General features: G+C 38.8%; 1 protein-coding gene across 2 annotated transcripts in view; it reads left to right on the forward strand.

Moving 5' to 3' along the window:
- The first annotated feature begins 1,132 nt into the window (after positions 1–1,132).
- Positions 1,133–27,829, forward strand: part of LOC122668803 — a 31,770-nt gene continuing 5,073 nt past the window's right edge. Inside the window, exons 1-14 of one of the 2 annotated variants that reach the window (XM_043865336.1) lie at positions 1,133–1,202; positions 6,096–6,640; positions 6,724–7,012; positions 9,078–9,379; positions 15,354–15,536; positions 15,799–16,560; positions 16,669–16,763; positions 16,933–16,992; positions 17,082–17,170; positions 17,274–17,333; positions 17,435–18,049; positions 18,361–18,435; positions 19,371–19,441; positions 19,528–19,585. In XM_043865336.1, coding sequence (XP_043721271.1) covers positions 6,228–6,640; positions 6,724–7,012; positions 9,078–9,379; positions 15,354–15,536; positions 15,799–16,560; positions 16,669–16,763; positions 16,933–16,992; positions 17,082–17,170; positions 17,274–17,333; positions 17,435–18,049; positions 18,361–18,435; positions 19,371–19,441; positions 19,528–19,585 — 3,072 coding nt within the window. In that variant the 5' untranslated portion in view covers positions 1,133–1,202; positions 6,096–6,227. The remainder of the gene's footprint in view (positions 1,203–6,095; positions 6,641–6,723; positions 7,013–9,077; positions 9,380–15,353; positions 15,537–15,798; positions 16,561–16,668; positions 16,764–16,932; positions 16,993–17,081; positions 17,171–17,273; positions 17,334–17,434; positions 18,050–18,360; positions 18,436–19,370; positions 19,442–19,527; positions 19,586–27,829) is intronic. The other variant, XM_043865337.1, reaches the window with a different exon arrangement.

The raw sequence follows: 27,829 nt of genomic DNA on the forward strand, positions 1-27,829 counted from the left end.
ATGACGCACGATAGTGCACAAAAACCATTGGATGGGGACAAAGCCCCCATCGAAATACCTAAACCCCCTATTTTATGCATCATCGATGGGATAGAATCTCCCTTGCACCTAGATTAATCCCTTCCCCTTTACATAATTAAAAGAGGGACAAGGTTCTCTGAGCCTCTGAGCCGCTGAGATATGCTCATATCCTAGCACTGCTGTGTCTATCTCTCTCCTCATCACATGAAATGACCTTGATGCCCTCCAATGTTTGATATCGTTTTGTCACACCTTGTTGGTGTGCTCCTCTGGTTTGGTAGCAAAAACGAGCCGTTTTAAACGCATCCCATTTTTACCGTTTTAAACACGTTTTGCCATATGGTTCTCAAACATACGGAAGCGCGTTTAAAACATGTTCCCTTTTTTTTTGGCCTTTTTTAATACCTTGGACTTGTTGAACAATGGCTTCTTAACTAACCATATCTCTCTCTCCGAGCTCAATCGGCCTGATTCTTTCACCAACATAGATGTCTTGAAGGGCTACATTTTTTCATGATATCACCTTCAACTTAAGGGCACTACATGGATAGCAAAATTAAAAGCATGTATTTCAAATAAAAATTCCTCAATTTATATAAGAATAGTGCTGTTTTTTTTTATATATAAACATATAAAACATGTATCGTCTGTTTTTTTATTTTTATTTTATTTTTATTTTTTTTTGACTATTTGTTTGCAATTTTTTACCGTTTAAAACCTGTATTGTAAGACTCATTTTTTTGTCATTCTCTTTTTTGCTAAATATCCTCTAGACTACCTGCCTAGAAAATCCTCTCCCACTAAAAACAAGTAAAGTAAAAAGAAAAAAAAAAAAAAAACAGTTGGCATATCCTTAGGGTTTGCTATCTAATATACAGCTGGGATTGGCCTCATCATATGCCTACGTGGCTGGTGTAGCATAGGTCAGCTAGCCAGCAATACCATAAGTGGGCCACCTATAAAATTCCTCCCACAAAATTATTCCACATATGCACTTGGTCATTTCCTTCTCTCTCTCTCCCAAACTTTTCTTCGACTGTTCATGTTCATGTCCCAATTACTTGTCCCGAACGATCACTGGATATCAGATTTTATTTCTTTTATCCATTTCGAATTCACTTCAATCAAAAAAACCTAATCTTCTATTCACTTTGACGACAATCACTCTACGCTTCTCTGTGGTAAGCATGGTTCGATTCATCAATGCACTTCTTTTCTCTTTTTTTTAGAATAGGATTTACTCTTGCACTTTCAATAACATCCTTTAGTTTGCATGTATCATTCGCGAATTTAGGAGCTTATTCTTAGTTATGAATTTGATTTTGATCTTATTTTATCCGTTTATCCACTCGCTGTTGTTTCGTTTCATGCAGGGATTAGTTGTAATATTTGTTATTGAGTAAATTAGTTTACAATTCATAGTTTTAGGTCCATTGATGATATTAGATATGAATTTCATCATTTGGATCACGGAATTGGAGCTGCGTGTAACAGTTTCCTATTAATTGTTAATCAGCTAAGCATTTTGCCCAATTAATTAACATGGTGTAGAAGTAGAGTTACTGCATTAATCTACACACCATGCACATAGTTTTATTTGCTGATTGTATATCCTCCTCGAACCTTGCTTTTCATCAGTGAATGAAATGTTGATCTTGAGAAGACTTTGTTCTAACTGTGGATGGTGTTTTGAGGTCTTAGGTAAGTTTGAAGTTTCTATTACAACTGCATTAAGGCGTTGCTGTCTCAAATGATTTATCTTCCAATTGGTTCATTAGATTGCTAATTATAGTGGCTGTAGTAATAGTGATAAAATATTAATTATCATTTTCTGTTATCTTTTTCTTCTTGGTTATGGTTCTACTACTACTTGTGGGAAGTTACATGCAATGTCTTTGGAGGGCGTTGATTGCTATAATTACTTCTACGTAGAAATGTGACGACAACAGAACAGGCATAGCAATATCAGTGGCGATAATAATGATGGGAATGTAGCAATACCTACAGCAATGTTGACAAAAGTAATGCTAAAAACACTATCAATAAGAAAAGGTCTTCGTCGAAATATTGTTATCTTTATCACTATTATTGTTGTGATTATAGTAATAACGATAATGAACCACAAATATAATAACTAGGGTGATTGCTTGGTGCAACGACGAAAAGCTTGGGCTGCCTGTCTGACAATCTGGGTTTGAGTTTGAGGGCGGCAACCTAATGCAAAAAATGCCAAAGATTAGGACCAACTCCAGTTCAATCTTCTCTGGATCCTATGAAAGTGGGACTTGCACTAGGTTACAGCCATTTTTTTGGTCCAACAATGAAACTCATTGTCGCAATTGTCAAACTTCTGACTTCAGATTGGAGATGATAACGTCAGCAGTTAAAGTTAAGATGAAAGTCTAAAGCCACTTTTGGAATATGGTTTTTCAAAATCTATATTAGCCCGAATTTCCCAAATTAAATGTGCCTTTCATTAATTCATCAACCTTAGACACCTTTAATTTGTAATCCCCTTTGACTGAGAAGTCCCATTGACTAGTTGTTATGACTCTTCACTTGATATATTTATAGCAACTCTGTAGTGGTTCAGGCTTGGATGACCCATTTCAGTTGGTAATTTGGGAGACCTTTTATGAATGATACATCACCATCACATGCTATTAAAAAATAGGGTTGACTGCAGTATTCCACAAACTTCCATGCAAGTTAACAAATAACAACACATGAAGTTAAATAACACTTGGTGCAACGGTAAGGTTGCTCCATTGTGACCAAGTGGACGGGTTTGGGTCTGGAAACAGCCTTTGTGAAAGCAGGGGTAAGGCTACGTACATTATGATCTTCCGCAGACCCCGCAGCATAGTTCAAAATCTTGCCTGGAAAACTCAAGCTTCTTGAGACGAGTTATTATACGAAACAAAAAAAATGTAAAAACTCGAAAAATTCGACTGAGATTTCGAATATTTCGAGAATCTCGGAGAAATCTCGAATATTTCGAGAGTCTTGACCTCCTCAATACTCAGAGAGTTATAATATTGTAATGTTGGGACTTGGGAGTTAAGACGTGGAAGACTAGGGTAGTAAGGTGTCTATGACTTATGTATTATTCATTGTACATAGGTTGGGTGTCTATGTAATATGCATTGTGAACACTTCATTGTATCTTGTGGTTTGTAGTAGAAACTTTAAGCCTTTAACTATTTCTTAAATAATTATACAATATTATGTGCATAATTTACTTGTTTTACTTGCCAATTATGTCTCATATCATTCAAACAATGTGTAGAATAGGCAATATTACATTAAGGGTTCGACCTTTACTGCCAACCAAGGGTGCAAATCCAAAACACCAAATTGGGTGTTTTTTTTTATTATTTGAATTTTTAAAATGTTTATTAAGCCTAAAACAAGCTTATCTTAAAGTTTCGGAGCCAACTATGGCCATATGCCCACCGAAACATAATTCCAAAACATTAAAAAAAAAAAAACACTGTCTCGCCGAGATCTCGGAAAACTCGACCTGGTTGGACCATGATCGAGACCGAGTTTTAGAACCTTGCCCCGCAGTGGCGGGAGCCTTGTGCACTGGGTACGCCCTTTCTTTTTTTTTTTGAAGTTAAATAACACTTGCATGAATTTTGGACACTTGTGTAAGCTATATAAGGTAATTCAATTTCTTCTCCTATAGAAGTCTGGCAGATAACAAATTTACAGAAAGAGGGCAAAGTACTTTATAGGCGTACATACATAAATATGTAGTATACGTATAAAGTAACCTATGATCCACCTCGGGGGAGGGGGTAGGCGGGCTTGTGCTTTCCCCTAGTGCACCCTCGCTTGTGCCAAAAGGATAACTTCTTGTAATTGAAAAAAGGGCGTACCCAGTGCACAAGGCTCCCGCCACTGCGGGGTCTGCGGAGGGTCATAATGTACGCAGCCTTACCCTGCTTTCACTAAGAGGCTGTTTCCAGACTCAAACCTGTGACCACTTAGTCACAATGGAGCAACTTTTACCGTTGCACCAAGGCCCACCCTCAAAGGATAATTTCTTCTAATTATCGTGTAAAAATTGTTTTCTTGAGCTGTGAATCATAATAGCCCATTGAGGTGATTCATTCAGTTGTGCTTTTACTTGCTAATCTCTCTTTCCAATTGTTTGAAAACATTTATGCTTGTTAATATCTTTTTTTGTGAATTTCTTCATGGTCCTTTAAGACAAAATATATTCCAGCTGCAAGAAAGTAATATAAGATGACAAATGATGGGAAAGAAATTGAAATCCTGTATAGGCTTCTTAGGTTACCATATTCTTGATAAAGGGCGTATCCAGTGCACGAGGCTCCCTCCACTGCTGGGTCTGGGGAGGGTCATTATGTACACAGCCTTACCCCTGTTTTCACAGAGAGGCTGTTTCCAGAGTCGAACCCGTGACCATTTGGTCACAATGGAGCAACCTTTACCGTTGCACCAAGGCCCGCCCTCTTACCATATTCTTGATATTGAAATTAATTGCTGAGCTGTCTTCATTTTGATCAGTAATAATTTTAGAAAAATATATGAAAAGAAGAGATCAAAATAGTAAGACAGCCAAATGCTGCAACTAGCTGCTACAAACTAAACGGTGAAGCCATTACGGAAGAAGCTGAAGATAGTAAATAGGAAGTAAGACTTTTCTTGGGTCATGCATGCTTGCTGTAATTGTGGTTCTAGAGGTGAAGGTGACTCTTATACAGAAGAAGCTGAAGAAAGAAAATAGGAAGTAAAGCTTTGTCATGTGTTCTGTCGGTAATCGTGGTTCTAGAGATGTAGGAGACTCTTAATTCCATAACTTTCTCTCGTGTGATCAATGAAATAGCTCAAACGAGTTTATTTTTGGTAATTATATATTAAAGGGGAGCTAATAATTTATCCATAAACGATTTTAAAGCTTCCTGAAATGAATCTGCTGCCTGTAGGTAAACATTGCTTGTATGTAAGATGCCTGGGCAATGTCTTCACATTTACAGTATCTTCTGTTTATATTTTTAAAAAGGAAAAAGGAAAAAAGGATTTGCTATGTTCATGGGAAATCTCTTACAGAATTTTTGTTGACCATGGTTTAATGGGAGCAGGAATACACCTGGGATGGGAGTTAATGTGGTGTTAACACAGTATGATTAGGGTTTAAAGTATCGGTGCGTATCGTAACGTATCGGCCGATACATCTCGGAATTGGTCGGTGTCGATACTATACATACCAATACGTATCTATTTTTTTTAAAAAAAGCAATGTATCGATATGTATCGACCGATACATGTCGATACGATATGATACGGTCGATGCTGCCGATACATCCTGTTTTAAATTTTTTTATTATTTTTTTAAATGTATCGGTATGTACCAGTCGATACATATTGATATGTATCAATATGTACCTGTACATATCAATACGTATCGATACACATGCCTTTTTTCATATTTTACACCAAAACCAGACACAGATCAGTTAAGGACAGCAGACTTTGCCTTCTTTCATATTTTAAGTATCCGTAGGCTTTGTCTTTTTTATTTTTCTCCTTACATTTCATAAGGGCACAAAAAACAAAAAGAGAACCACCCTAGGCTACTGATACATCAAAATTCTGCAACTGTTTTAAACATTTGTTGTATGAAAGAGCATTTTTGCAGTCCTAGTCTGATGAGTGAATGGATGTTCAAAGATTTGTTTTGTTTAATTCAGCTAAACAGAAGAGTTAACTTTATTTTCTGAAATCAATTATAGAACTCTCCAAATAAGTAAAGATGTGTACCCTTGTGCAGTATATTTGGATTATTTTAAGGAATTTATACTTTGGGAACTTTGAGTTATTGTTGGTTCTATTGTCTCTTATTGCCAACCAGTTGTTATCAATTCCAGTAATGCCATGCAATTTGGAGATTTCTTTGCAATGTTGGTTGCTTTGATTACAGTTGTCAGATTGTTTGCTTCTTTTTTCTCTCCTTTTTTTCATTTGAATTGGTTGGGTCTTATTTATTTATTTATTATTATTACTAATTTTTTTTTTGTTTTGTTGTGTTTTATCCTTTTCAGGTTCACCTCTTGTAGTTTGTGCTGTCAGTTTAGAATTTTAAATTTGGTCATTGTGTGCAGTTGTTATTTTTTGTCAAGTAATGCTTTGTTTTATTGGATCTCTAACTCAGAGTGCTTGGAGAAATTAATGCAATGGCAGCCAGTAGCAAATTTGATCCATCTTCTGGTAATACTGATAGGCCAACTTACCCTAGCATGCAGCGTGGGATGTACACAGCTGGTTCTCTGGACAGATCAGGTAGCTTCCGTGAGGGCATGGATAATCGAATCCTTTCAACATTACCTAGTATGTCAAGAAGTTCTTCAGTAACTCAAGGGGATGTGATGAATTTCTTCCATGGCTTGCCTTTCAATACAAAATTGATGGCACCAGACCATAGGTTTCCCAGACAAGGGGAAGTTAAAAGAATCATTACTTCTGCCCTTGGTGTTTCAGTAGATGATCCTCCATCTCTATCTTTAAATGGCAAGCCATCACCTGCCTCCTCACTCGAGGAGCTCAAAAAGGTGAAGATTAATATCAGTGAGAGTTCCAACAGGGCAAGGTATTTGTCTCCTTCCCCCTTGTAATTAATTTTTATATTCTCTCTTAAACTGTAGTTCGATTACCAAATATCTCATCACATAGGGAACGAGTGAAATCCTTGGAAGAAATTCTATCCAAATTTGACAAGTCCTTCCCAAGCATCTCAGCAAGGAAGCGATCTCGAGTAGATATCTCATTGAGTGACCGATCCACTGCATCATTACCATGTGATCGAGCAGTCCTTGGAGGAAACATGGCTAAGTTGGGAACCCAGAATCATGTGATGACAAGTAATTTTGATATTGATCCACAGAAGCTAGAAGAAAGAAGTCAAAAAACCAAAGGTGCTGTACCTAATAGACGAATCCGGACCTCTATGGTGGATGTGCGGGTTTGTATCTTGAACTTGAAAATCCAACTGTTTCTTACATTAAAATAATTAAAAAATATATGGAATTTGTTTCTGAGATTTCAATATGTTGTATAGCATAGTTAGATCAACATTTGTTGTTCTCTGATGTTTGTTTGTTGAAGTTTTTTATTTCATTACTTTGTTTCTATATGATTATCTCATGTTCTTTGATTTTTGTAATGATGGTATTGGCAGTTATATATTTCTTGGTTGATGTACAATATGTGTTTTTTACAGTGCTTCCACATGGTCTTTGTATTGTTTATTTACTGACCCACTATGAATTATTTCCCTCTCCTGTACACTTCTTGTCAAACTTCATGTTCGTGGAACATGGAGTATCATAACATATATGCATGATACATGCATTGAACTGTTCTTAATTTTGTACTCTGTTTCTGTTTATTCTGCTTTGTGATACTGTTTTGTGAAACATTGAAAACAATCTTGTTCATCCCAAGTATAGCCATGTTTGCACTTTTCATGTTCATTTGCATCCGACACAAATATCCTTCTTGTGTCACACAATCATGAGTTTTAGTTTTGAAGCATAAAGTAGAATTGCTACGTCAAAAAGAATTGGCTGAAACCTGATGCAGGTGCACTCCCATGGATCGACCTGAATCCATTTGAGCCCAGACCAAGATGAACCGGGTCCCAACCTTGTTCTGGTTCAGTAGGATATTTTGGATTTATTTTATTTGGGAAAGATATGTATTCTTTTATTTTGGGTAGCTAGTAGACTTATATGGAAATTTCCAATTTGAGTTTTATTGAGTTTCTATTTTTGTTAGTCTAAGTTTTAGGAAGTAATTAGGGGTCTTTATTTTTTGGGTATTAATGTATTATAAATAGGTGTGTAACTGACGATTGGAGAGGTAGGTTGAAAAGATGAATTGAAAATCGAGTTTGGTTGTGCCTGTGTGGCTTGTAGTGTTTGTGCGAGCTTCTGCCCCCCCTTCTTCCTGCAATCTCTCTCTTCCTCTCTTCTCCTTCTTCTTCTCATCCTTCACAGCGAGACCCTTTTCCCCCTTCTCCCTATTCTTCTATTCTCCCTTCTGCCTTTCTTTTCCACTGGTTTTGAATTTTCTCCATGGGACGACAATTTTTAAAAGAAACCCATTGCTGACCCTTTATCCCCAATCGATTGTCCTTGAGTTTTGGGTTTTTTGAATAATCATCCTAAGGCAATTCACACGTCAGAGACTCATGCCCAGAAGCTTACTTGCTGTGAGAATCGAGCACTTGTAGAAACCTGCAACTGTGAAGATTGCCTGGTCTGGTTTCAGATCTGTCCAACCACTCTGTTGCTTCTTATTTCAACTCGATATGGATCTCATTTAGGAGGACCAGTAGCAAGGATCTTGCCCTAGTATTTTCAGGACAAGTGGATCCCTATCGAAGGAGTTCTCTTTGAATCAAATCTGATTTCCGCCTCTGGTTTGTCCTAGTGGTTGGATATGATACCCCCCCTTCCACGACTTCACTCTTTCTTACTTTAATTACTTACTTTCCTCTTTTTCCCTCCCCTTTCTCCCTTTCTCCCTTAATCTCTTACATCCTTATTTTATATCTAATTCCAAGTTTACCCTTTCTACTCTCACGTTAAATCCTTTTGCTTATGTTTTGGAGTTCTGACAAATTACAACTCTGCCGTTCCTTTATGAACTTCAACTTACTTACGAAATTGCATCAACCTTGGATTAATTGAATTCTATTGTTTGGGTGGATCCACAAGCAACCCAATAAGGGTTATTCCAACCCGGGTTTGCACCAAAACTTATCACAATAATTACAAAGTTAGCAATTTCCAATATAAGGAAATGATTAGCCATACAAAAAATGCTACATAGCCAAAGAAGCATGGAATGGATTGTGATTCCAAAAATCCATATAGACAGTGGACATACTGTTCGAACTCCCTCAAAATTCCCCCAATCCACTCCATGCATTTCTGGTAATTGCACATGATTACCTTTTCTTTCTCCTTTATTCATTTCCTTGCTCTCATTTGGAGATTCACATATTTCAGTGACTGATGCAGATGGATGTGCGGGCTAATGATATTGGCAGGCCACCTGTGGCCCTGGATAAGGATAAAGAAACATTCAGATTTGCCAATAACGGTGCAGTGCCATCTGAAGAAAAAGATCGGACATTAACTATTGGTGTGGATGGTTGGGAAAAGTCAAAGATGAGAAAGAAACGCTCTGGGATAAAGTCGGATGCTTCTACAGGTACAGTGCTGGCAAAACATGTAGATGGAGATCGGGAATCCAAATGGACCGTGCAGCAAAGGCTTCTTACTGATGTGCGACCAAAGCTGAGTAATGCTCATGGTTTCAGGTTTGAATCCTTACAGTGCATAAGTCATGCATCTGCCATTGATGACTATTTTTATTTTCAGCATAAGAAGAATTATTAATTATTAGTCGCATGTGACATTGTGATTGAAGTACTCTTTGTCAGGTTTTATTTTGTTTTTCTACCATAGAATGTGAACTTAACTAGTCTTATTAAAGATGTTTTTGTATCTAAAATTGTCTGATCTGTTTTAGTATGACTGAAGCTTCCGTTTCTTTTTTATTTTAATAAATTATATTCTCTTAAGCTTTCTGGTAAAACCTAGGAATCTATCAGAAGTAGTGCATCCTTCTTTCACCAGGGGTTAGAGTCTAGATTTATTGACTTGGTCTTTGATATTTGGATATCTTATTCTGAAAGTTTTGATTTGGTGGATATGAATAGCGCCAACATGCCCAACACCATTGCATGCTATAATCATGGCTCAAGGTCTCGGTTTCGGACCTGGTTTTGGCCAGGCAGAAAACTGAGTTGGGCTGAGACCTTGGCGAGTTGGTGCATTTTTTTTATTGAACTCGAAGCTAGGTTTCGGTGAGTTTTTGACCTAGTTAGGTCATGAAACTTGGTATACAGCCTATTTTGGGTCATTTAAACACAATGACTGATGTAGATAAGTCACTTAGGGCTTATTTTAGTGGAAATAAGCTTTGGGTTGGGTCATGTATGTATTGGGACTTTGATCCCATGGGTTTATTTTGTAAGTGACCAATTTAATGAGCCCAAAATAGGGGTAGAAAGTAGGAAAACGGGATTTGCTTCATTAGTTTAGTTAGATTCCTATTTTGAGTCTATTTTATTTATTATTTCACTTTCTTAGTCAATTTAGGTTACCTTATTAGTTGACGATGATGATAGGAGGCCTTTCCTTTTTAATGTCTAAGTCTATTTTTGAGTCTTTTAAATAAGTTTGTACGGGAGGCCAGTGTTGTACACAAATTTGATTAATGAAATATTGGCTTTAGCCTTTGTGAAAATCCTAAGATAGGTTGGGTGAGATGGCCAGGCTTAGATAGCCATTCCCGTCCCCCATCCCCTTCCATCGGTTCTTGATTCCAAACCCTAATTTCTGTTAAATTGAGTTCAAGAGTGCTACAAGCTTCTGGCAGTTTCTTTACATCTACAATATCATTCAATTGCAGCTCCAATGGCTTCAACAGGTTATTAATCTGTGGGATTCTTTCTTTTGGTTATCTTTTGAGATCTCACCATTCTTGTCCGACCAATTTTGATTTCCCATTGTTCTCTTTGGGATCCTATTGCTCTCTTTCTTGTTCTTTGGAAATTTTTTTTATCAGTTGAGTTCCCATTGTTCTCTTGGTTTCCTCATATAATTTCTTCGGTTTTCAAGAGAGAAGTTAAGATTTCTTTTTAGATCCCATTATTCTCTTTGGTTATCTTTTTTCTATTTGATCCTGCCTGGGATTTGGCCTATTCAGGTTCTAGTCTTACATTAATGACACTATCAGATTTTGAAATATCAAAGTCCAAATAGGAGTTTGACTTCGGACCCTAGGTTGGTATGCTATGACGTACTAATAGGCCCTATTCTACACAGAATTTAATAGTAGAAAACATAAAATTAATGTACCGAAAATACCGAGATCTCGCCGAGATACTGAGATAAGATCGAGATCTCGAGTCGATGCTGTTTCCTTAACCGTCCTCTGCCTAATCTTGGAATCTTCAAAAAACTGAGATATCTCGGAGATCTCGGCGACATCTTGGTGAGATCTTGTTCCATGGATGTAATGTTTCCACGTCTTTTGGTGAATGATGGCAAAATTTTGAGCTAAAAACTGCATGTAAGTAAGATACAGTGGAAAAGATCCATGGCCCAATATGGGAACATACTATGACAGCCACAGGCTACAATCACTATCACTATATTCTTACATACTATAAGACTCAAATCTGCATACAATCCATATCAAAGCCTATATTGTGTTACTCATTGGCTAGCGAGGTTGCTGAAACTCTTCAAACCTAGAGTTGGTTATATATTGTGTGCCACCCTAATGAGAATATGAAATGAGCTATATTCCATGGACCATCAGGACTAAATAGTACTTGATAGTCATCTGATACAGAAATATTTCCCTCTAATATTAATATTGTGTCCCAAGTAAAGGATCCAATTAGAGATGTTGAGAACATTGATCCCAGCAATGATGCAATGCCCCTCCCTATTGAGTTTGATGGAACTATCTGGAAAGGATAAGGAGCTCCATTGCTTGATGTGATGGGAGTAAAAAAAAAAAAAAGCTGCCAGCATGAATACACAGGTTTGAGCTTTGAGAGTGGTCCTTTTTTATAAAGAATGCTTAAGGTTAGTCAAATCTACCCTCCCGAGGCACTGTTAAAGCGGGGCTTGCACCATTCTATGGAATGGGAAGGCAAGGCCTGATGATCTAAACAGAGACAGCGAGAGACAGCGGGAGACAGCAGTGGACGAGTTGAGTTGTGACCAGTCCCAAATGATAGGATCCCCAGAGTACCCTAGAAAACATCCACTGTAAAATGCAGTGAGACAGCTGTAGTCATATGAGGACAATGATCTCTGGGTTGGATATCCCTGATAATCCTTATGTTCCTCTGTGTGTCGAGGCCACAAAGCCCCATCAAGACGATCTGTCTCTGTAAGAGTACACCCTTTTTTCTAAAAGGGGCCATGTACCAACATGACACGAGAATTTCCTCAGAAAGTTCCATGACAGAAGAGTAGAGGGCATGGTCAAGGTTTCAGCGAATAGCTGTCGTCCAGCCCATCTCTAACTTTGTGTGCCTGTGAGAATGGTCCTCTATTTGGGCCTCATAATGGATTTCAAAGGGGGCCTTATCGGTTTCGTGGGGATTTTTGTTATTGGGTCTCCGGATGGGGCTTATGACCATGCCCAGGCAATCCATGCATTGTATATGACAGGCTGACAGCCTATGTTTGCCATCTTCGATCCTTGTGGATTTCCTTAGATAAAGAAAAGGGAAATTTGAGTTTGAGTTGTACTTAGTTTATTTTTTCTTTTGGAGTTAAAGTTAGTAATTTGGTTGGTTGGGGTAGATCAAGGCAATCTAAATTGTAGGAAGGTATTTAATTAGTTGTCTTATTAGACATTTTTTTATTTCTATCTAAATTTTGTTTTTCAGATGGAGTCATATTGGTGGTCCTTTGAGGTTTATATAGTACTAGGCATCCAATACAGAAGAGAGATGATATATGTTGTTTTGTGTTTGAGAAGTGCATTCTCCGGGCGGAATTTTTGCTTCATGTTTTGTGCCTGATAACTGTGAGTGCTGTTTTTTCTTTGCAGACCTTTTTCTTTTTTTAACATCCGTCACTTGATCCATGTAGCCGACCCCATTTAGATGGGTTTTCCTTGAGTTTTTGTCGATGTTGTTGTGCTCTCGTCTTTTCGCTATTATTTTATTTTATTGACTTTGCAAGTATCCATGTGGCCGACCCCATTAAGATGGGATAAGGCTGTTGTTGTTGTGTGACTTGTTGCCTTCACTCATCATCATAATCAGCTACTTTGGTCCTCTTTGCATTGTCCTACCAACCGTTAACTTTGTTCATCTGGTTCTTGATTTCTAGGGTTTCCTAAATTCTCACTCATTCTTAGTGAATACTATGATTTATTGGAGTCTATGTAAAGGGTACATGGGATGAGCAATGCAGAACATGATATCTGTTGTGTTATATTTGAGAAGAATTTTTCGTGGTTAAGATTTAGCCTTTTATTACATTACCACTGCTTGTTGCCTCTGTTTATCACCATAATTAGGAATATAATCTTTCGTTCCATAGTCTTACCGATCACTTACCGCCTTTTCCCTCCAATCATACAATTCTTCTCCATTTTTTCTAATCTCTTCCACAGTCTCACTGTAGGTTTCACATGGCCTGTATTTCATCTATCCAAATTTCAGTCATTCAGTGAAGGTATTTGAGGCTTTCCATCCCGTACTATAGTAATATTACTGCAGTGGATTAAAATGCATTTTCTTCTTTTTTCTGATCTCAATAATAGCTCTCTTGAACTCCTTTTGCTTCTTTCATTGCTTCTGAAGACAGAGCTGTTACACTCCTTAATCTTTCTTTTCTTTCTATGCCCTAGATTCAATACAAGGAATAGAATTTGCTTTTCCCTCAAAGCAGAATGAATTATACTAGCAGCCATAAGTCTTCAAAGCTTGGAACTTTGAGACACATCCTCATTTGTATGCATGGTAGAATTTTTTTTCCTTTCTTATTTTCTTATTGGTAAAGATCAGAACATGTCCGGAAGCTGGCTGGGAATTGCTTCTTGCAATACTGTTGAGATATGATTCTGCCATTACATGGAAACAATGGACCTGTCTAATTTGTACATTGAGGTCTTTCCTGGAAGTTCAACAAGTAAAATAAGTCCCGCAAAGACAGAAAGCAACCTATTTATTGTTCATGACAAAGAGTTTATACAGTTACTCATGTTTTCTTTCGGGAGGGAACATTAGCAGAGTTCAAATTTCCTCCAATATGCCAAAAGTGGCTCCTTTGGTAGCCTAAAGACTTTAGTTCATGAAAAATACAGTTCATCTCATGGATATTAGGTCTGTAGACACCAACCCTCACCTTGATCATTTGTTCTTTCCTACTCCATAACAACTCCTTCAGAGGCACCTACCAAAAGAAGTAAAGGGACCCCACAGTTCCATCTATACTAAGAGAGTCTGACATTGTCCATATCCATAACTTCCAATTTGGATCCTTGACTCCTTGTAGGATTAGAATATCAACCTTCTAGTTCTTATAGATGATTTAATATGAGCACAATTCTCCTTGTCATCGAGGCTGTGCATGTTCGTGATAAAATATTTAGCTTCGTATGGGTGATTCCTTTCTCTTACTCTTTCTAGAATCCATGCTCTTGACATCCTTCTGATGTATTTCTTCTTTATTTATTTGTTTTTGAGCTATTCAACACTTGTTTTGTGTTCCTTCTTCTGTAATACCCATGTAGACAACCAATTCTATAGAGAAATCATCTTGTCCTTATACGCTTTCAGGGTCTCTAGTTTCCTGATCTAGGTAGTCTCCCTTTGAAACAAGTGTTGGAAGCCAAGGAATTGAAACCCTCATCTGCCTAGAACATGGATTCTGCTTATTTAGATACGAAAGATTCGGTCTGCCCATTTGTCTTATTTTTTCCAGACCTTCTTTGATGCAAATGGCCTTTAGTTGAAGGTTTATGGAGGGATCACAACCAAGGTTTTAGTTATCGGTAATGGTATCAGTCTCAGCTGATACCGATATCATTACGTATCGATCCAATTCAGTGTGTAAGGGTCACTTTTGGGTATTGGTACCGTACCGGCCAGAATTAATAAAGAAAATTGAAAAATTCTGAAAAATGCAGAAAATTATAAAAAATGGCTGATATAGTATTGGCCAATACGGCCAATACGATATTGATACTTAAACCATGATATGCAGGTTTATAACTTATATAGGCTTTATCACGGCTGATATGCCCGATACTGTAACCGATACGGTCAACCTTGCAAGTATCAGTCAGTTATCGGTATTCCAGCAGGCCGATGCGTATTGGCAAATACAATACTGATACCTAAGTTCATGATCCCAGCATCCCTATCCAACTCAGGATGTCCTTTTTGGGAAAATATGGGCCTTAAGGAGCATTGCTTTTCCTCTTCAGGGTGGGGGGGTTAGTGACGAGGATCTGTGGTGTTTATTATGTATTATTCCAATTGTTTAAAAGAAAATGCACGTGGTAATGGGAAAGTTGGATCTCTCTTTTTCTTCTTTGCTGATTATTGTGTGCCAGTTCGTGAATTTGTTTCAGCATATCCAACTTATTCCCCCTTTCTTTCTTTAAAGTGATTTTGCTCTCGTCATATGTACCACATGTCCTCACCATTGGGTAGTAATTATTTATGGCTTATGAGAATGCTTATACAGGTCTTCCCCTGCTATTGGAGCCTCTGGAGGTGGAAAAGTAGATATGACCTCTCAACAAAATGGCCTTGGATTTCGTTCTTCCTCTGCTCGGACTGATCAGGATAATGGCTCCCTTCCCAATGATAGAAGGGATCGCGCTCTTGGTTCTGAAAAGGAAAGGATCAATCTCAAATCTGTTAATAGGTATGAAGATCATGTTAAGCAATGCATCATCTTTCTTCTGTTTTTTTCCCCCATTAAATGTGTCATTTTTTTCCTACTCTTGTTTATCTTTTGGTGCTACAAAATCTACTATTTTTCTCTCTTTGCAAATTTTTTTTACGCTTCCATCAGAATGATTCTTGTGTGTGTGTGTGTGTGTATTCATTTATGTTATATTTGTTTTCCGTTTTTTGTTATAAAATTATATATTGCTAATATAATTTCTATGCTATACGATGTCCAGACCAAATGTGCATGAAGATATTGTTAGTTCAGGTGGTCCCACTTCAATTACAAAATTGACTGCATCTGCCAGGGCACCACGATCAGGTTCGTGTATGATACCCAAGTCGTCCCCTAGTGCCCATCGAGCAATTGGAGTTCCTGATGAATGGGAGCTTTCACAATGTATGAACAAGGTCCCAGCTGTTGTTGGGGCTAGCAATAGGAAACGCCCCCCATCAACTCGTTCTTCATCACCACCTGTAGCACAATGGGCTGGGCAAAGGGCACAAAAGATGTCTCGTGGTGCACGAAGAACAAATCTTGTTCATCCTGTTCCAGTCCAGGATGAGACCCCAACTTCAGATACAGTATCCCATGCTGCTGGTAATGGAAATGGACTGGGACTCCCAAGACGCTTGTCCAGTAATGCTTCTCAGCAAGTTAAAGTAAAAGGTGACCTTTTGTCTTCAGTTGCATTATCAGAAAGTGAAGAGTCAGGAGTTGCTGAAACCAAATCCAGAGACAAGGGAAAAAAGTCTGGTGAGACAGAGGAGAGAACTGGACAGAATGTTCAAAAGGTTTCTACTCTAGTATTGCCATCAAGAAAGAATAAGGTATCCAATAATGAAGAACTTGGAGATGGCCTTCGGAAACAAGAAAGAACTGCACGGGGTTTCACTTCAACAAGGTCTAGCATGCCAATGACAGATGAGAAGCTTGACAATGTGGTCACTGCAAAACAGCTCAGGAGTACAAGGCTTGGTCTTGAAAAGACTGACAGGTAGTTACAGTTGTTCACCCTTTATGTTAGCCTATGTTACCTTTCTGTTGGCTAATAAGATGTTGTACTGTTGCTAAAACCTCTTATAAGATTAATTTCTTGTTTCAGTAAAGCAGGCCGTCCACCTACTAAGAAGCTGTCTGACCGTAAGGCATATAAAAGACCCAGACTTGCCGTGAATGGTGGAGCTTCTAATTTTCATGGTATTTCATCTCTCTCTCTCTCTTTCTGATTTTTTTTAATGGATTCTCCCACTTGAATTGTTTTATTTCTGGATTATTGAGTTAATGGAACATCTTCTGCAATTAAGCATGTTACGATCCTTGTTTCTTCATCTCGTTGTGTAATTGTGTGTGTGTGTTTTTTTTTCAGGAGAACTGGATGATGGTCATGAAGAACTAATGGCTGCCGCAAAAGCTGCTATAAATCCCAGTACTATTTTCACTTCAATTATGTATTATTGTGTTTGTGAAAATGCTATTTTCTTCAGATAGACTGATTGGTATAATTTTCAAATGCAGCCCATGCTTGTTCCAATTCATTCTGGAGACAAATGGAGCCACTCTTTGGTTTTGTGTTAGCTGAAGATGTTGTTTATTTGAAGCAGCAAGTGATAGCTCTTTTACTTTCTCTATCTCTGAATTTGTTATGTTGTATATTCCTGTACCATAATTTTTTTTAAACTTTGTTTTTGTGTTGAACATGATTATCAGATTTCCCGTATCAATAAATCTGCCATGGATATGAATGTCAATCCTGGTCAAAACTTGAAGGTAAACATTGTAAAGTCTTCTTTTCCTTGAGATACTTGGTGTTACTTGAGGCCTATTATTCTTCTGGTGAACTTATAGATGTATACCTCTCTTTGTTTTAGGTTGATTTTGGAATTAGTTTGCTGGAACCAACTATGAGTGCTGTTGGTCAAGATGATTGTGGTGCTGTCCTGAATGGACTTGGATCGATTGAATGTGAGAGAGATAAGGAGCTCACAAGTGAAATAAAGCCCGATGAATATTTGTCAGAGCAGTTATTTTCGGGAAAAGATCATAATGTGATTCCACTATGCGAAAGGCTCATTGCAGCTCTAATTTCGGAGGAAGAGGATGAAGGATTTTGTTCTAGAGGAGATGAAGACCTCAATTTCAATATATATGGAACTAGCTCTGAGCTGGATGAAGAGTTCAAATCCAACAGTACTGAATTGGGAAACTTTCAAACAGTTGCCCGAGCTACTTCAAATGGCTATAGGATAAGGGCCACTCGGAGATGCCATGACCAGATGGAACATGGTGACCTGGGAGATGTTGATGTACTGGCAGATACAACTTCTGGAATAGTCTCAAACTTCCGACATTCTTTAAATGGCCTCCAACCAGACCACGCAGTGATGCCTGTCAAGGCTTGTTCAGAACTTCAGTATGAGAAGATGACCTTGAATGAACGGCTTCTACTAGAGCTTCAGAGCATTGGCATTTTCCCTGAACCAGTGGTAGGTTTCCGTTTGCCAGAGCTCTCACTGTAAATGTATGTGACGAGTCTTGGAGTAATCCTTCATTTGTCTGATGAGTGCTTCTGATTCCTGTTTGATACAACCTATTGAGTGTGTCTTTTTTGTTTTATGAGTTTATCAGCCTACAAAATGAAGTTTCATGAAAGTTGAAACTGCATCCCTTGGTTTGAGCTGCTTCACTTTGAGTGCCTTATTTCATTTGTTTCCTTCTGGTCTTTGATAAGATTTCATATAGACGTTTGGTTTGAATTTATTATTCCCCTCCTAATTGCACACTGTTCTGATATCAGCCTGACTTAGCACCGCGAGAAGATGATGAGATCAGTGATGAAATTAGCACACACCGGGAGAAACTTCAAGATCTGGTACTTCTCAGAAGTCTATTTTTTAGTTTACTAAAAGTTTGTATTCTTGTTCTTGAACCCAAATATTTTAGTCCATGATTTAGGCCAATTTGTATAAGAAACATTTAATTCATTGAATATGCTGTGGTGGATGTTGGAAGGTGGACAGAAGTCCTGTAATTAGCATGCTAATAGATGTATGGCCAATCACAACTATAATGATTAATGACTGTTGTCCCTGAGGGTGTGTTAGTATGGTAATAAGTGAAGTCCTAAAACTGGCCCTTCTTTCTGTTTTCTTGTTTTTGTGCATTGTGTATTGGTGTTTATATCCCACGTGTGTATTTTCGCATCAGGGTAAGTTTCTATGTAAGTTGTTCTTTTATCCTGATAGACTTTTTATATTTTGCATATTATGATGCTTACTTTCTCAGTTTTTATGAATTTATCACCGTTCTTGCTATTCCATTACTGGCAGCTTAAATATTTGGCCACAATGATTGTGATGTGTATTTGTATCATACTTATCTTTGTGCCTGTGCGGGGGTGTCATGGATTTATCACCATTCTTGTTATTCCTCGGTTTCTATGAATTTATGTCCTATAAATTTATTGCTGCTTATGTTCTTCCGTAGTTATCAGCATGGATGTTGCGACATAGTTCCAATATATAATAGATCGAAGCTGGTACCGGTGAACATCTCGTTAGTATTCATGTAATGCGAAATACAAAATAAAGTCTACTGTGCGACTGTAAATACTCTTTATATTGTTCATCTCATGGTCAGTTCTGTTTTCAGCATGGATGTTGCGACATATTTCCAATTTATAATAGATCAAAACTGCTACCAGTGAACATCTCGTTAGTGTTCACATAATGTGAAATAAAAAAAAAGTCTATTGTGCGACTGTAAATACTCTTTATATTGTTCGTCTCATGGTCAGTTCTGTTATAGGTTAACAAGAAGAAGACATTACTTCTTGGGCTGGAAAGTTGTGTCTCAAAGGAGAGAGAATCCCAAGAAAGGTAACAAATGTGCCTATTCTTGTTAGATTATCTCTTAATATTTTTTATGCCATGATTTGTTCATGCAAACATTTTTGGATGTGTAGAGAGATTGAGCGTAACGCCCTTGACAAACTTGTTGGTATGGCTTATGACAAATATATGGTAAGAAAGTTCTGATTTTCCGTTGTGGCAATTCCTAGTTTATTTATTTTTTATTCTGTTGCAAGGTATATGTATAATTAGTTACCTAGCATTTCTGATCCATTTATTAATAATAACGAGGCCATCGATGAACTGATATGGCAGTCCTTATTGGACTTTCTATGCTGATTTGCCCACAAGTAGAAGAGGAGATACTGATTATCTTTCTGAGACCCATGTCAGAGGTGAATGCCAAAATATTATTCTCTAGTAAACAATGTGCTTTGACTTGGTTAGTTGTAATTGTATCTTTATTTCTCAATTTGACATCAAATTAATATGAACCTCGGGAACTACCTACTACCTAGTGCTGTGAGACACTACTGCACTCTCATGTTACATTGCTGCTTTTTCTGTATCTGGCTTTTCTTGGGTATACTGTGCCATGGTTAACATATGGTTACTTATGGAAAAATGTTTTAACATAAACTTGAACTTTTACTGATGTGGACCTGGATCAGAATAACCCTTATTGGGTTGCTTATGGGCCCACCCAAGCACTTAAGCAACTCAAGTATTATGACCAATGGAAAGATCGTAAGTGAAGTTAAACTATAAGAGAGAGAGACAAGGGAGTGGAGTGTTATGTGTTAGTGAAAAGGGTGGACTGGGAACTAATTTAAAATTAGGGACGAGCTGATATTGACTAAAGGGGAGGGCAAATTAAGGAATTAGTTTTAAGAGATAAAATCGTGGAGGATAAGGGAAGCTGTACCTAACCTTCGAACGGCGCTAACAGCAGCAAGGAAAGAGGAGGATAGGGGAAAGCTCTCTCAGGAATGCTTCGATGGACTAGAAACTGAAGGGAGATGTCAGTAATGACGATCCCTACTGAATGCTTACCTTCGACGTGTTGAGGTTTGGTGTCTTGACTTCTGATGACTGGACTGCTGTGTGGAGCCTCTGTGGGGACTATATAGGTATTTCAGTAAATTTCTTGTATAGGGTTCCGCTATAAACATGTAGCGAGAGTTCTTTCTCTGTAATGAAAATCTGAGAGAGGTGTGAGGACGAGCGACTATAACCCTATTCTCCATTGATAGTGAAATAGATCTCATCTCACTGTGGACGTAGGCAATCTTGCCGAACCACGTAAATCCTTGTGCGTATTGTGTGAATGTTGTTTGCGTTTCCATTCTTCACTGCATCGTGTTAGGTTCTACAAATTGGTATTAGAGCTTCCAGGTTTTCCGTTTTTTGGGGTTTGCTATCACAATGTCAGGGAAGGGATCGAGTGTCAAGTACGACATCGAGAAGTTTTGGGAAGAACAACTTTACTCTTTGGCGACGAAGGATGAAGAATCTTTTGATACAACAGGGTTTGGCGAAAACTCTGTTGGGGAAGTCGAAGAAACCAGAGAAAGTGAGTGATGAAGACTAGGAAGAGATGGAGGAGAAGGCGGTAAGTGCAATCCGTCTCAATTTATCAGATGACGCCCTGCAATATGTGGTAGATCTCGAATCTGCATCGGAGGTATGGGCGAAACTTGAAAGTATCTACATGACAAAGTCCTTAACGAACAAGCTGTTCGTGAAGAAGCAGTTGTATTCTCTACAAATGGAGGAAGGTACGGATCTGTTAGAACATCTTAACACGTTCAATCAGATCATAAGTCAACTTGCAAGTCTAGAGGTTTCGATTGAGGATGAAGATAAAACACAATTGTTGTTAGCGTCACTCCCAGCATCGTATGATCACCTAGTAACGACTCTCTTGTATGGGAAGGAGACTCTTGAGACGGATGAAGTGACGACCGCTCTTATATCTAATGAAACAAGGAAGAGGGTCAGCGGTACTAAATCTCAAGGGGAAGGTCTCTTTAGAAATGTCAAGGAGCAGGAAAGAGAGAGATCAAATCAGAAGGGATCTAGGAACAGAGGTCGATCGAAATCAAAAGGGGGAAAAACAAAGTTGTCCTGTTACTACTGCAAGAAGGAAGACCATCTGAAGAGAGACTGTCTGAAGAGGAAGGCGGACTTGAAGAAGAAAGGTGTAGATAAAGCATCTGAGGAAGCTAGCGTGGCTGATAGCTCGGATGGGGATGATGGAGATGTACTCTCTATATCATCTGGTAAGAAGCAACTTTCTGATTCTTGGATTTTAGATTCTGGTTGTTCGTATCACATGTGTCCACACAGGGATTGGTTTAATACATTCAAATCATACAGTGGTGGGTCTGTTTTAATGGGGAATGATGCGGTATGCAAAACCATTGGGATAGGTACTATCAAAATTAGGATGTTTGATGGGATTGTAAGAACTCTATCAGATGTGAGACATGTTCCAGAACTAAAGAAAAACTTAGTATCTTTGGGGCACTAGGCTCCAATGGCTGCAGGTATACAGCAGCAGGTGGTGTTCTTAAAGTTATTAAGGGAGCTATGGTTGTCATGAAAGGGCAGATAACAGGAAACCTATATAGACTCATAGGGAGTACAGTAACAGGTGGAGCATCTATGACTACAGATGCAGAATTTGATATAGATGACACTAATCTGTGGCATATGCAGTTGGGGCATATGAGTGAAAGAGGTATGATGAAGCTTCACAAAAGGAAACTGTTGAAGGGGGTGAAAACTTGCAAACTGAACTTCTACAAGTATTGTGTGTTCGAGAAACAGTGCAAGGTTAGTTTCAGAACTGCAAAACACACGAGCAAGGGCGTGCTTGATTATGTACACAACGATGTATGGGGTCCTTCACCAATCAAATCTAAAGGTGGGGCAGAATATTTTGTGACCTTCGTTGATGATTACTCAAGGAAAGTCCGGGTTTACTCATGAAGCATAAAAGTGAGGTGTTCACTAAATTTAAAGAATGGAAGTCTGAGCTAGAAAGGAAGACAGGAAAGAAAACTAAGTACTTGAGAACAGACAATGGAGGGGAGTACAGGTACAAGTCGTTTTTAGAATTGTGCAAGGATGAAAGGATTACACGTCACTTTACGGTGTCAGATACACCATAACAAAACGGTGTAGCCGAAAGGATGAACATGACACTTCTAGAAAGAGCTCGGACCATGAGGTTGAATGCAAAACTGAGGAAGAATTTTTGGGCAGAAGCAATGAATATGGCATGTTTTCTCATCAACGGGTCTCCATCAAAGGCAATTGATTGCAAAATTCCCGAAGAGGTATGGACAGGAAAACTAGTAGATTATTTAGTTTTGAAAATATTTGGTTGTCCCGCCTATGTTCATGTGCAGAGTGGAAAACGTTCCAAGTTAGACTCAAACTCTAAGCAGTGTACCTCTCTTGGTTTTTGAGAAAGGTGTAAAGGGGTTCAAGCTGTGGGATCCTAGTTCACAAAAAGTTGTGATCAGCAGGGACGCTGTGTGTGATGAGTCTCACATGGTGAAGTCAAAAGAAGATGACGGAAAGAAAGATAGGTATACTGTGCCGGTGGAGTTAGGTGAGTCAGAAATAGCAGGAGAGAAAGAGTCATCCAGTGGCTTACCAGAACAACAGGAAATAGTAGATGATCCCTATACCGTGGTAAAGGGTAAAGGGAAACGTACTCACAAAGCACTTGTGAGATACGGGTTTGAGGACATTGTTGCTTATGCCCTCACTGTAGGTATAGGTGACTCATCTTCCTATCAGGATACTATAAATAATGAGCAAAGTGATAAATGGATGATAGCTATGATGGAGGAAATGGAGTCTCTACAGAAGAACAAGACTTGGGAGATAGTTGAAGAACCCAAGGGAAGAAAAATCATTGGGTGTAAATAGGTCTTTCATAAGAAAGAGGCAGCGTCGGAGAAGGAGCGTGAAGGGTTTAAGGCCAGACTTGTAGCCAAGGGCTATGCACAGAAGGAGCAGGTGGATTACAATGAAATACTCTCCGGTGGTGAAGCACACTACTTGCTTTGGTGGCTACGTTTGATTTTGAGTTTGAACAACTTATGTAAAGACATCATTTCTTCATGGGGACTTGGAGGAACAAATTTACATGGAACAGCCTGAAGGTTTCAAGGTGCAGGGAAAAGAAGATCATGTTTGTTTGCTTAAGAGGTCACTTTATGGTCTTAAGTAATCTCCTAGGTAGTGGTACAAGCGCTTTGACTCCTACATGGTGCAGATTGGCTACACAAGAAGTGAGTATGACTGTTGGTATGTTATAAAGTGTCAGATGATAATTCTATTATTCTTTTGATGCTTTATGTTGATGACATGCTCATTGCTGCCAAGAATAAACATGAAGTTATCTGTCTAAAGTCTTTGTTGAGTGCTGAATTTGATATGAAGGATCTTGGTGCTGCGAAAAAGATCCTTGGCATGGAAATCCTTAGAGATAGAAATGCAGGTAAACTTTGGGTAACTCAGAAGAGATATGTTGAAAAGGTGCTAGAGCGTTTCAACATGGAAAAGGCTAAATCGGTTAGCACTCAATTAGCTAGCCATTTCAAGTTATTTGAAAAGCAATGCCCTACAAAACATGAGGAGGTGGAGCAAATGTCTCTGGTTCCCTATGCCAGCGCAGTTGGGAGCCTCATGTATGCTATGGTATGTAGCAGGCCAGATTTGTCTCATGCAGTCAGCGTTGTTAGTCGATACATGAGTAATCCAGGGAAGGAGCATTGGATGCAATTAAGTGGATCTTCAGATATCTGAGCAAGACTACAGGTTTGGGTATTATGTTCAGTGGTAAGGGAACTTCCACAGACCTGGCAGAATATGTAGATTCTGATTATGCTGGTGACTTAGACAGAAGGAGGTCTACTACAGGTTATGTGTTTACATTAGCTAGTGGACCCATCTCGTGGAGGGCGATGCTTCAGTCTACAGTTGCATTGTCCACTACAGAGGCAGAATACATGGCAGCGGTTGAGTCAGCCAAGGAAGGAGTTTGGCTGACTGGTTTGGTTCGTGAGTTGGGGTTGGAGTAAGGAGATTAGGTGCTACACTGTGACAGTTAGAGTGCCATGCATCTTGCAAAGAATCAGGTGTTTCATGCAAGGACAAAGCATATTGATGTGAGGTTTCATAAGATCGGGGAGCTTGTGTCAGAAGGTAGTATTCACTTGAGGAAAATTCATACAGATAGCAATCCTGCAGATATGTTTACCAAGTCAGTTACCACAGAGAAGTTCGAGCACTGCTTGGACTTGATCAACATCACTCATTGTTGATAGATTGATGGTTGCACCCCGGATACATATGGGGTGTGGTGTTGTATCTTTCCTTCGGAAGTTACAGGAGGGGAGGGAGGCATCTATAACTTATCGTCAAGGTGGCTGGTCAGAATTCAAGCCAAGGTGGAGATTGTTGAGGTTTGGTGTCTTGCCTTCTGATGATTGGACTGCTGTGTGTTGCCTCCGTGGGGGCTATATGGGTATTTTAGTAAATGTCCTGTATAGGGTTTCACTATAAACATGTAGCGAGAGTTCTTCCTCTGTAACAAAAATCTGAGAGAGGTGTGAGGACGAGCGACTGTAACCCTATTCTCCATTGATAGTGAAACAGATCTCATCTCATCGCGGACTTGGGCAATCTTGTCGAACCATGTAAATCCTTGTGTGTATTGTGTGACTATTGTTTGCGTTTCCATTCTTCACTGCATCGTGTTAGGTTCTACACAACGGTCAATTCGGAGAGAACAAAAGACAACCCAAGCTCGGTAAGTAGTCCCGGGCGGTGGTTGCAGTTTTGGGTTTGATTGCTGGTATGAAACTCTTAACAGAATCTTTTTGGGACTGAGGCAGCAGGGTTAGGATTGCCTAATTGGTAAGAGATCACACAATGAGCCATAGAGATTCTCCTATCTCATTACATTAGATTCCTCCCTTTTTGGCAAAACTGCCACCCTAATAGAAGTCGTGATCAGTTAATGAGAAAGATGGGGGTTGTTCAACAAAGAACTTATTTTGCGACCAGTGTTCCTCCATTAGTTTGTGTGGTATCATTGAGGGCTTTTCCACTCTCATTATAATGTAGCCTTGGGGTGGAGGTGGCGGTGGCCCATCAATTCAACTGCTTGGAGCTTGTACTCTATCAATGCTATTTTCAAGAGGTGGGAAAAAAAAATAAAGGGCTAATATAACAAGGTCCAATCCTACCTTGTCAATGAGACACAATCCAAGAAACCTAAAACAATTCATGTCACCTGGTTGAATGAGGAAAGCACTAACAGATTAGGATCAACTTCTCACAAGGACTAAATGATGCAGGAGTGCTTCCATGGACCATTACGAACCCGTTTGAGAACCCAGACCGAGAACCAGGTCCAAATCCGGGTTTTTAGTCTAGTAGGATAATTAGATATTTATTTTCTTTAGGAAATATGTAATCGTTTAATTTTAGAAGTTTTTAGCTACGTAGGATACTTGGTTTCTTAGTTGTTCTTAGTTTCCTTGTTAAAGTTTGTTTCCTAGTTTGATAGGTTTCCTTTGCTAGTTGGGTTTTCTTCTTTTAAATAGCTTGTGTTAAGATGAAATTTCAGAATAGAAAAATTGAAATTGTATTTGGTTTGAGTGTGTGCCTGCGTGGCTTGGCAGCTTCCCCCACCCACCCCCTTCTTGTGCGATCTCTTCCCTCCTCTTCTTCTTTTCTGTTTTCCTTTCCGCATCCCCTGTTCTGCGACATGAGTTCTCCATGATTGTGAACTGATCTCTCTTGTCTCTTCTTCTTTTCCTCTAATATTTTGAGTACGGATTGTCTACCCGTGCACTAGTAGCAGCTGTTGCTGCAGTTTCTCAAGAGCTCTGAGTGATCTGCCCTCTTGCTTCAATGCAAAAATAAGAGATAACATTATAATGGTGTTATTGAGTGGAAAAGCACTCAATGATACCCACACAAACTCATGGAGGAACACTGGTCGCAAAATAAGTTCTTTGTTGTACAACCTCATCTTTTATTTTCAACCATCCTTCTCATTAACTGATCAAGGCTTCTATTAGAGGGGCAGTTTGTCAGGGAGTGTTGAGAATTTTTGTAATGAGTGTATTTTGGGTATTTAGTTATTATCTTGTTTGTTAGTTTGTATTAAGCTTTTATGTTTTTTCCCTTTTAGGTGTATGTAATTTCCATCATCTTATGTTAATGAATCAATATAAGGGAGAACATTACCACTCTCTCTACAAGTTTGCACTCATCTAACTTTTCTCTCCTCTTTCTCCACTCACCATCTTCCTCCTTGTTCTTACTTCTTCTCTCACACCTTAATCATTGCTCATTTCCAACTTGGTATCAAAGCCATGAAGGTTTGAGAGTCAACTAGGAGATCCCTCTCATTTTTTATGCCTATCTTGGAACCCTAGAAATGTAAAGGGGTCCAATAGGGGCTTGTACCATGTAAGAAGATACAACAAGAAGACCTTATGGTTCTCTTATCACCTAGAAGACATTTGGAAGAAGATTAGCAGCTGTGAAGATCAACTGGAAGAAAAAGAAGGGAGAATAGGGTTACTGCCAGCTGGTTTTCTACCATACTCTTTTCTCTCTCATCCAGCATCTCTTGGGGGTGAGGCCAAACTCATTGGAATCGCTCAGGAGTATCCTTCTCTTTCCCCATGGCCCTGGTTGATGAAGGAATGAGTGGGTGGAACACAACTTTCTCCCATGACCTGAAGTTACCACCAGCTTCTCTGTTCTTGTCTTTTTTCTCATCCAAAGTGCTAGCATGGTGCTCTTGGTTGATGGACTTTGGTGAGTTACAGCATTTAGGTTCTATGGGTTGGGATGGGATGATATTCTACATTGAAATGCATATGTGATTTGAGTTTCTTCAAGTTTTTGGGTTTGTCTTGCTGGATTTTTTTTTTTTTGGAGATTGGGAAGGAGTCTGTACTCCCTTCAGGTGTGTTCTTACATCATGTCAGAGGCATGGAAGAAGAACTCGACCGAAACCTGTCAAAATCACCGAGTTAACTCGGTTTCGTAGGTTTCCGAGACGAGTTGAAGGATGATTTTAAAAAATCCAGGGTTTCGACCAAAACTCGATGGTTTCGACCATATTTCGGTATTTTCGACCTGAATACCTATATAAGTATCACTTATCCCCATCGAAACTTGAGGAAACCTGGCTGGAAATTAGGACAGACACTTTTATATGCTAGAAACCAGGCCAGGCACCTTCATTTACTTAAGTTATTATTCATAAATAAGCAAATACCTCCTTTTTGAATTCAATAAAAATAGTTAAAAAATCGTTCCAAATAACAAGTATCATGCATAAACACTAAAATAGAGAATAATGTATGA

The sequence above is a fragment of the Telopea speciosissima genome, chromosome 7 (assembly GCF_018873765.1).
Source record: "Telopea speciosissima isolate NSW1024214 ecotype Mountain lineage chromosome 7, Tspe_v1, whole genome shotgun sequence".
Lineage (NCBI taxonomy): Eukaryota > Viridiplantae > Streptophyta > Magnoliopsida > Proteales > Proteaceae > Telopea > Telopea speciosissima.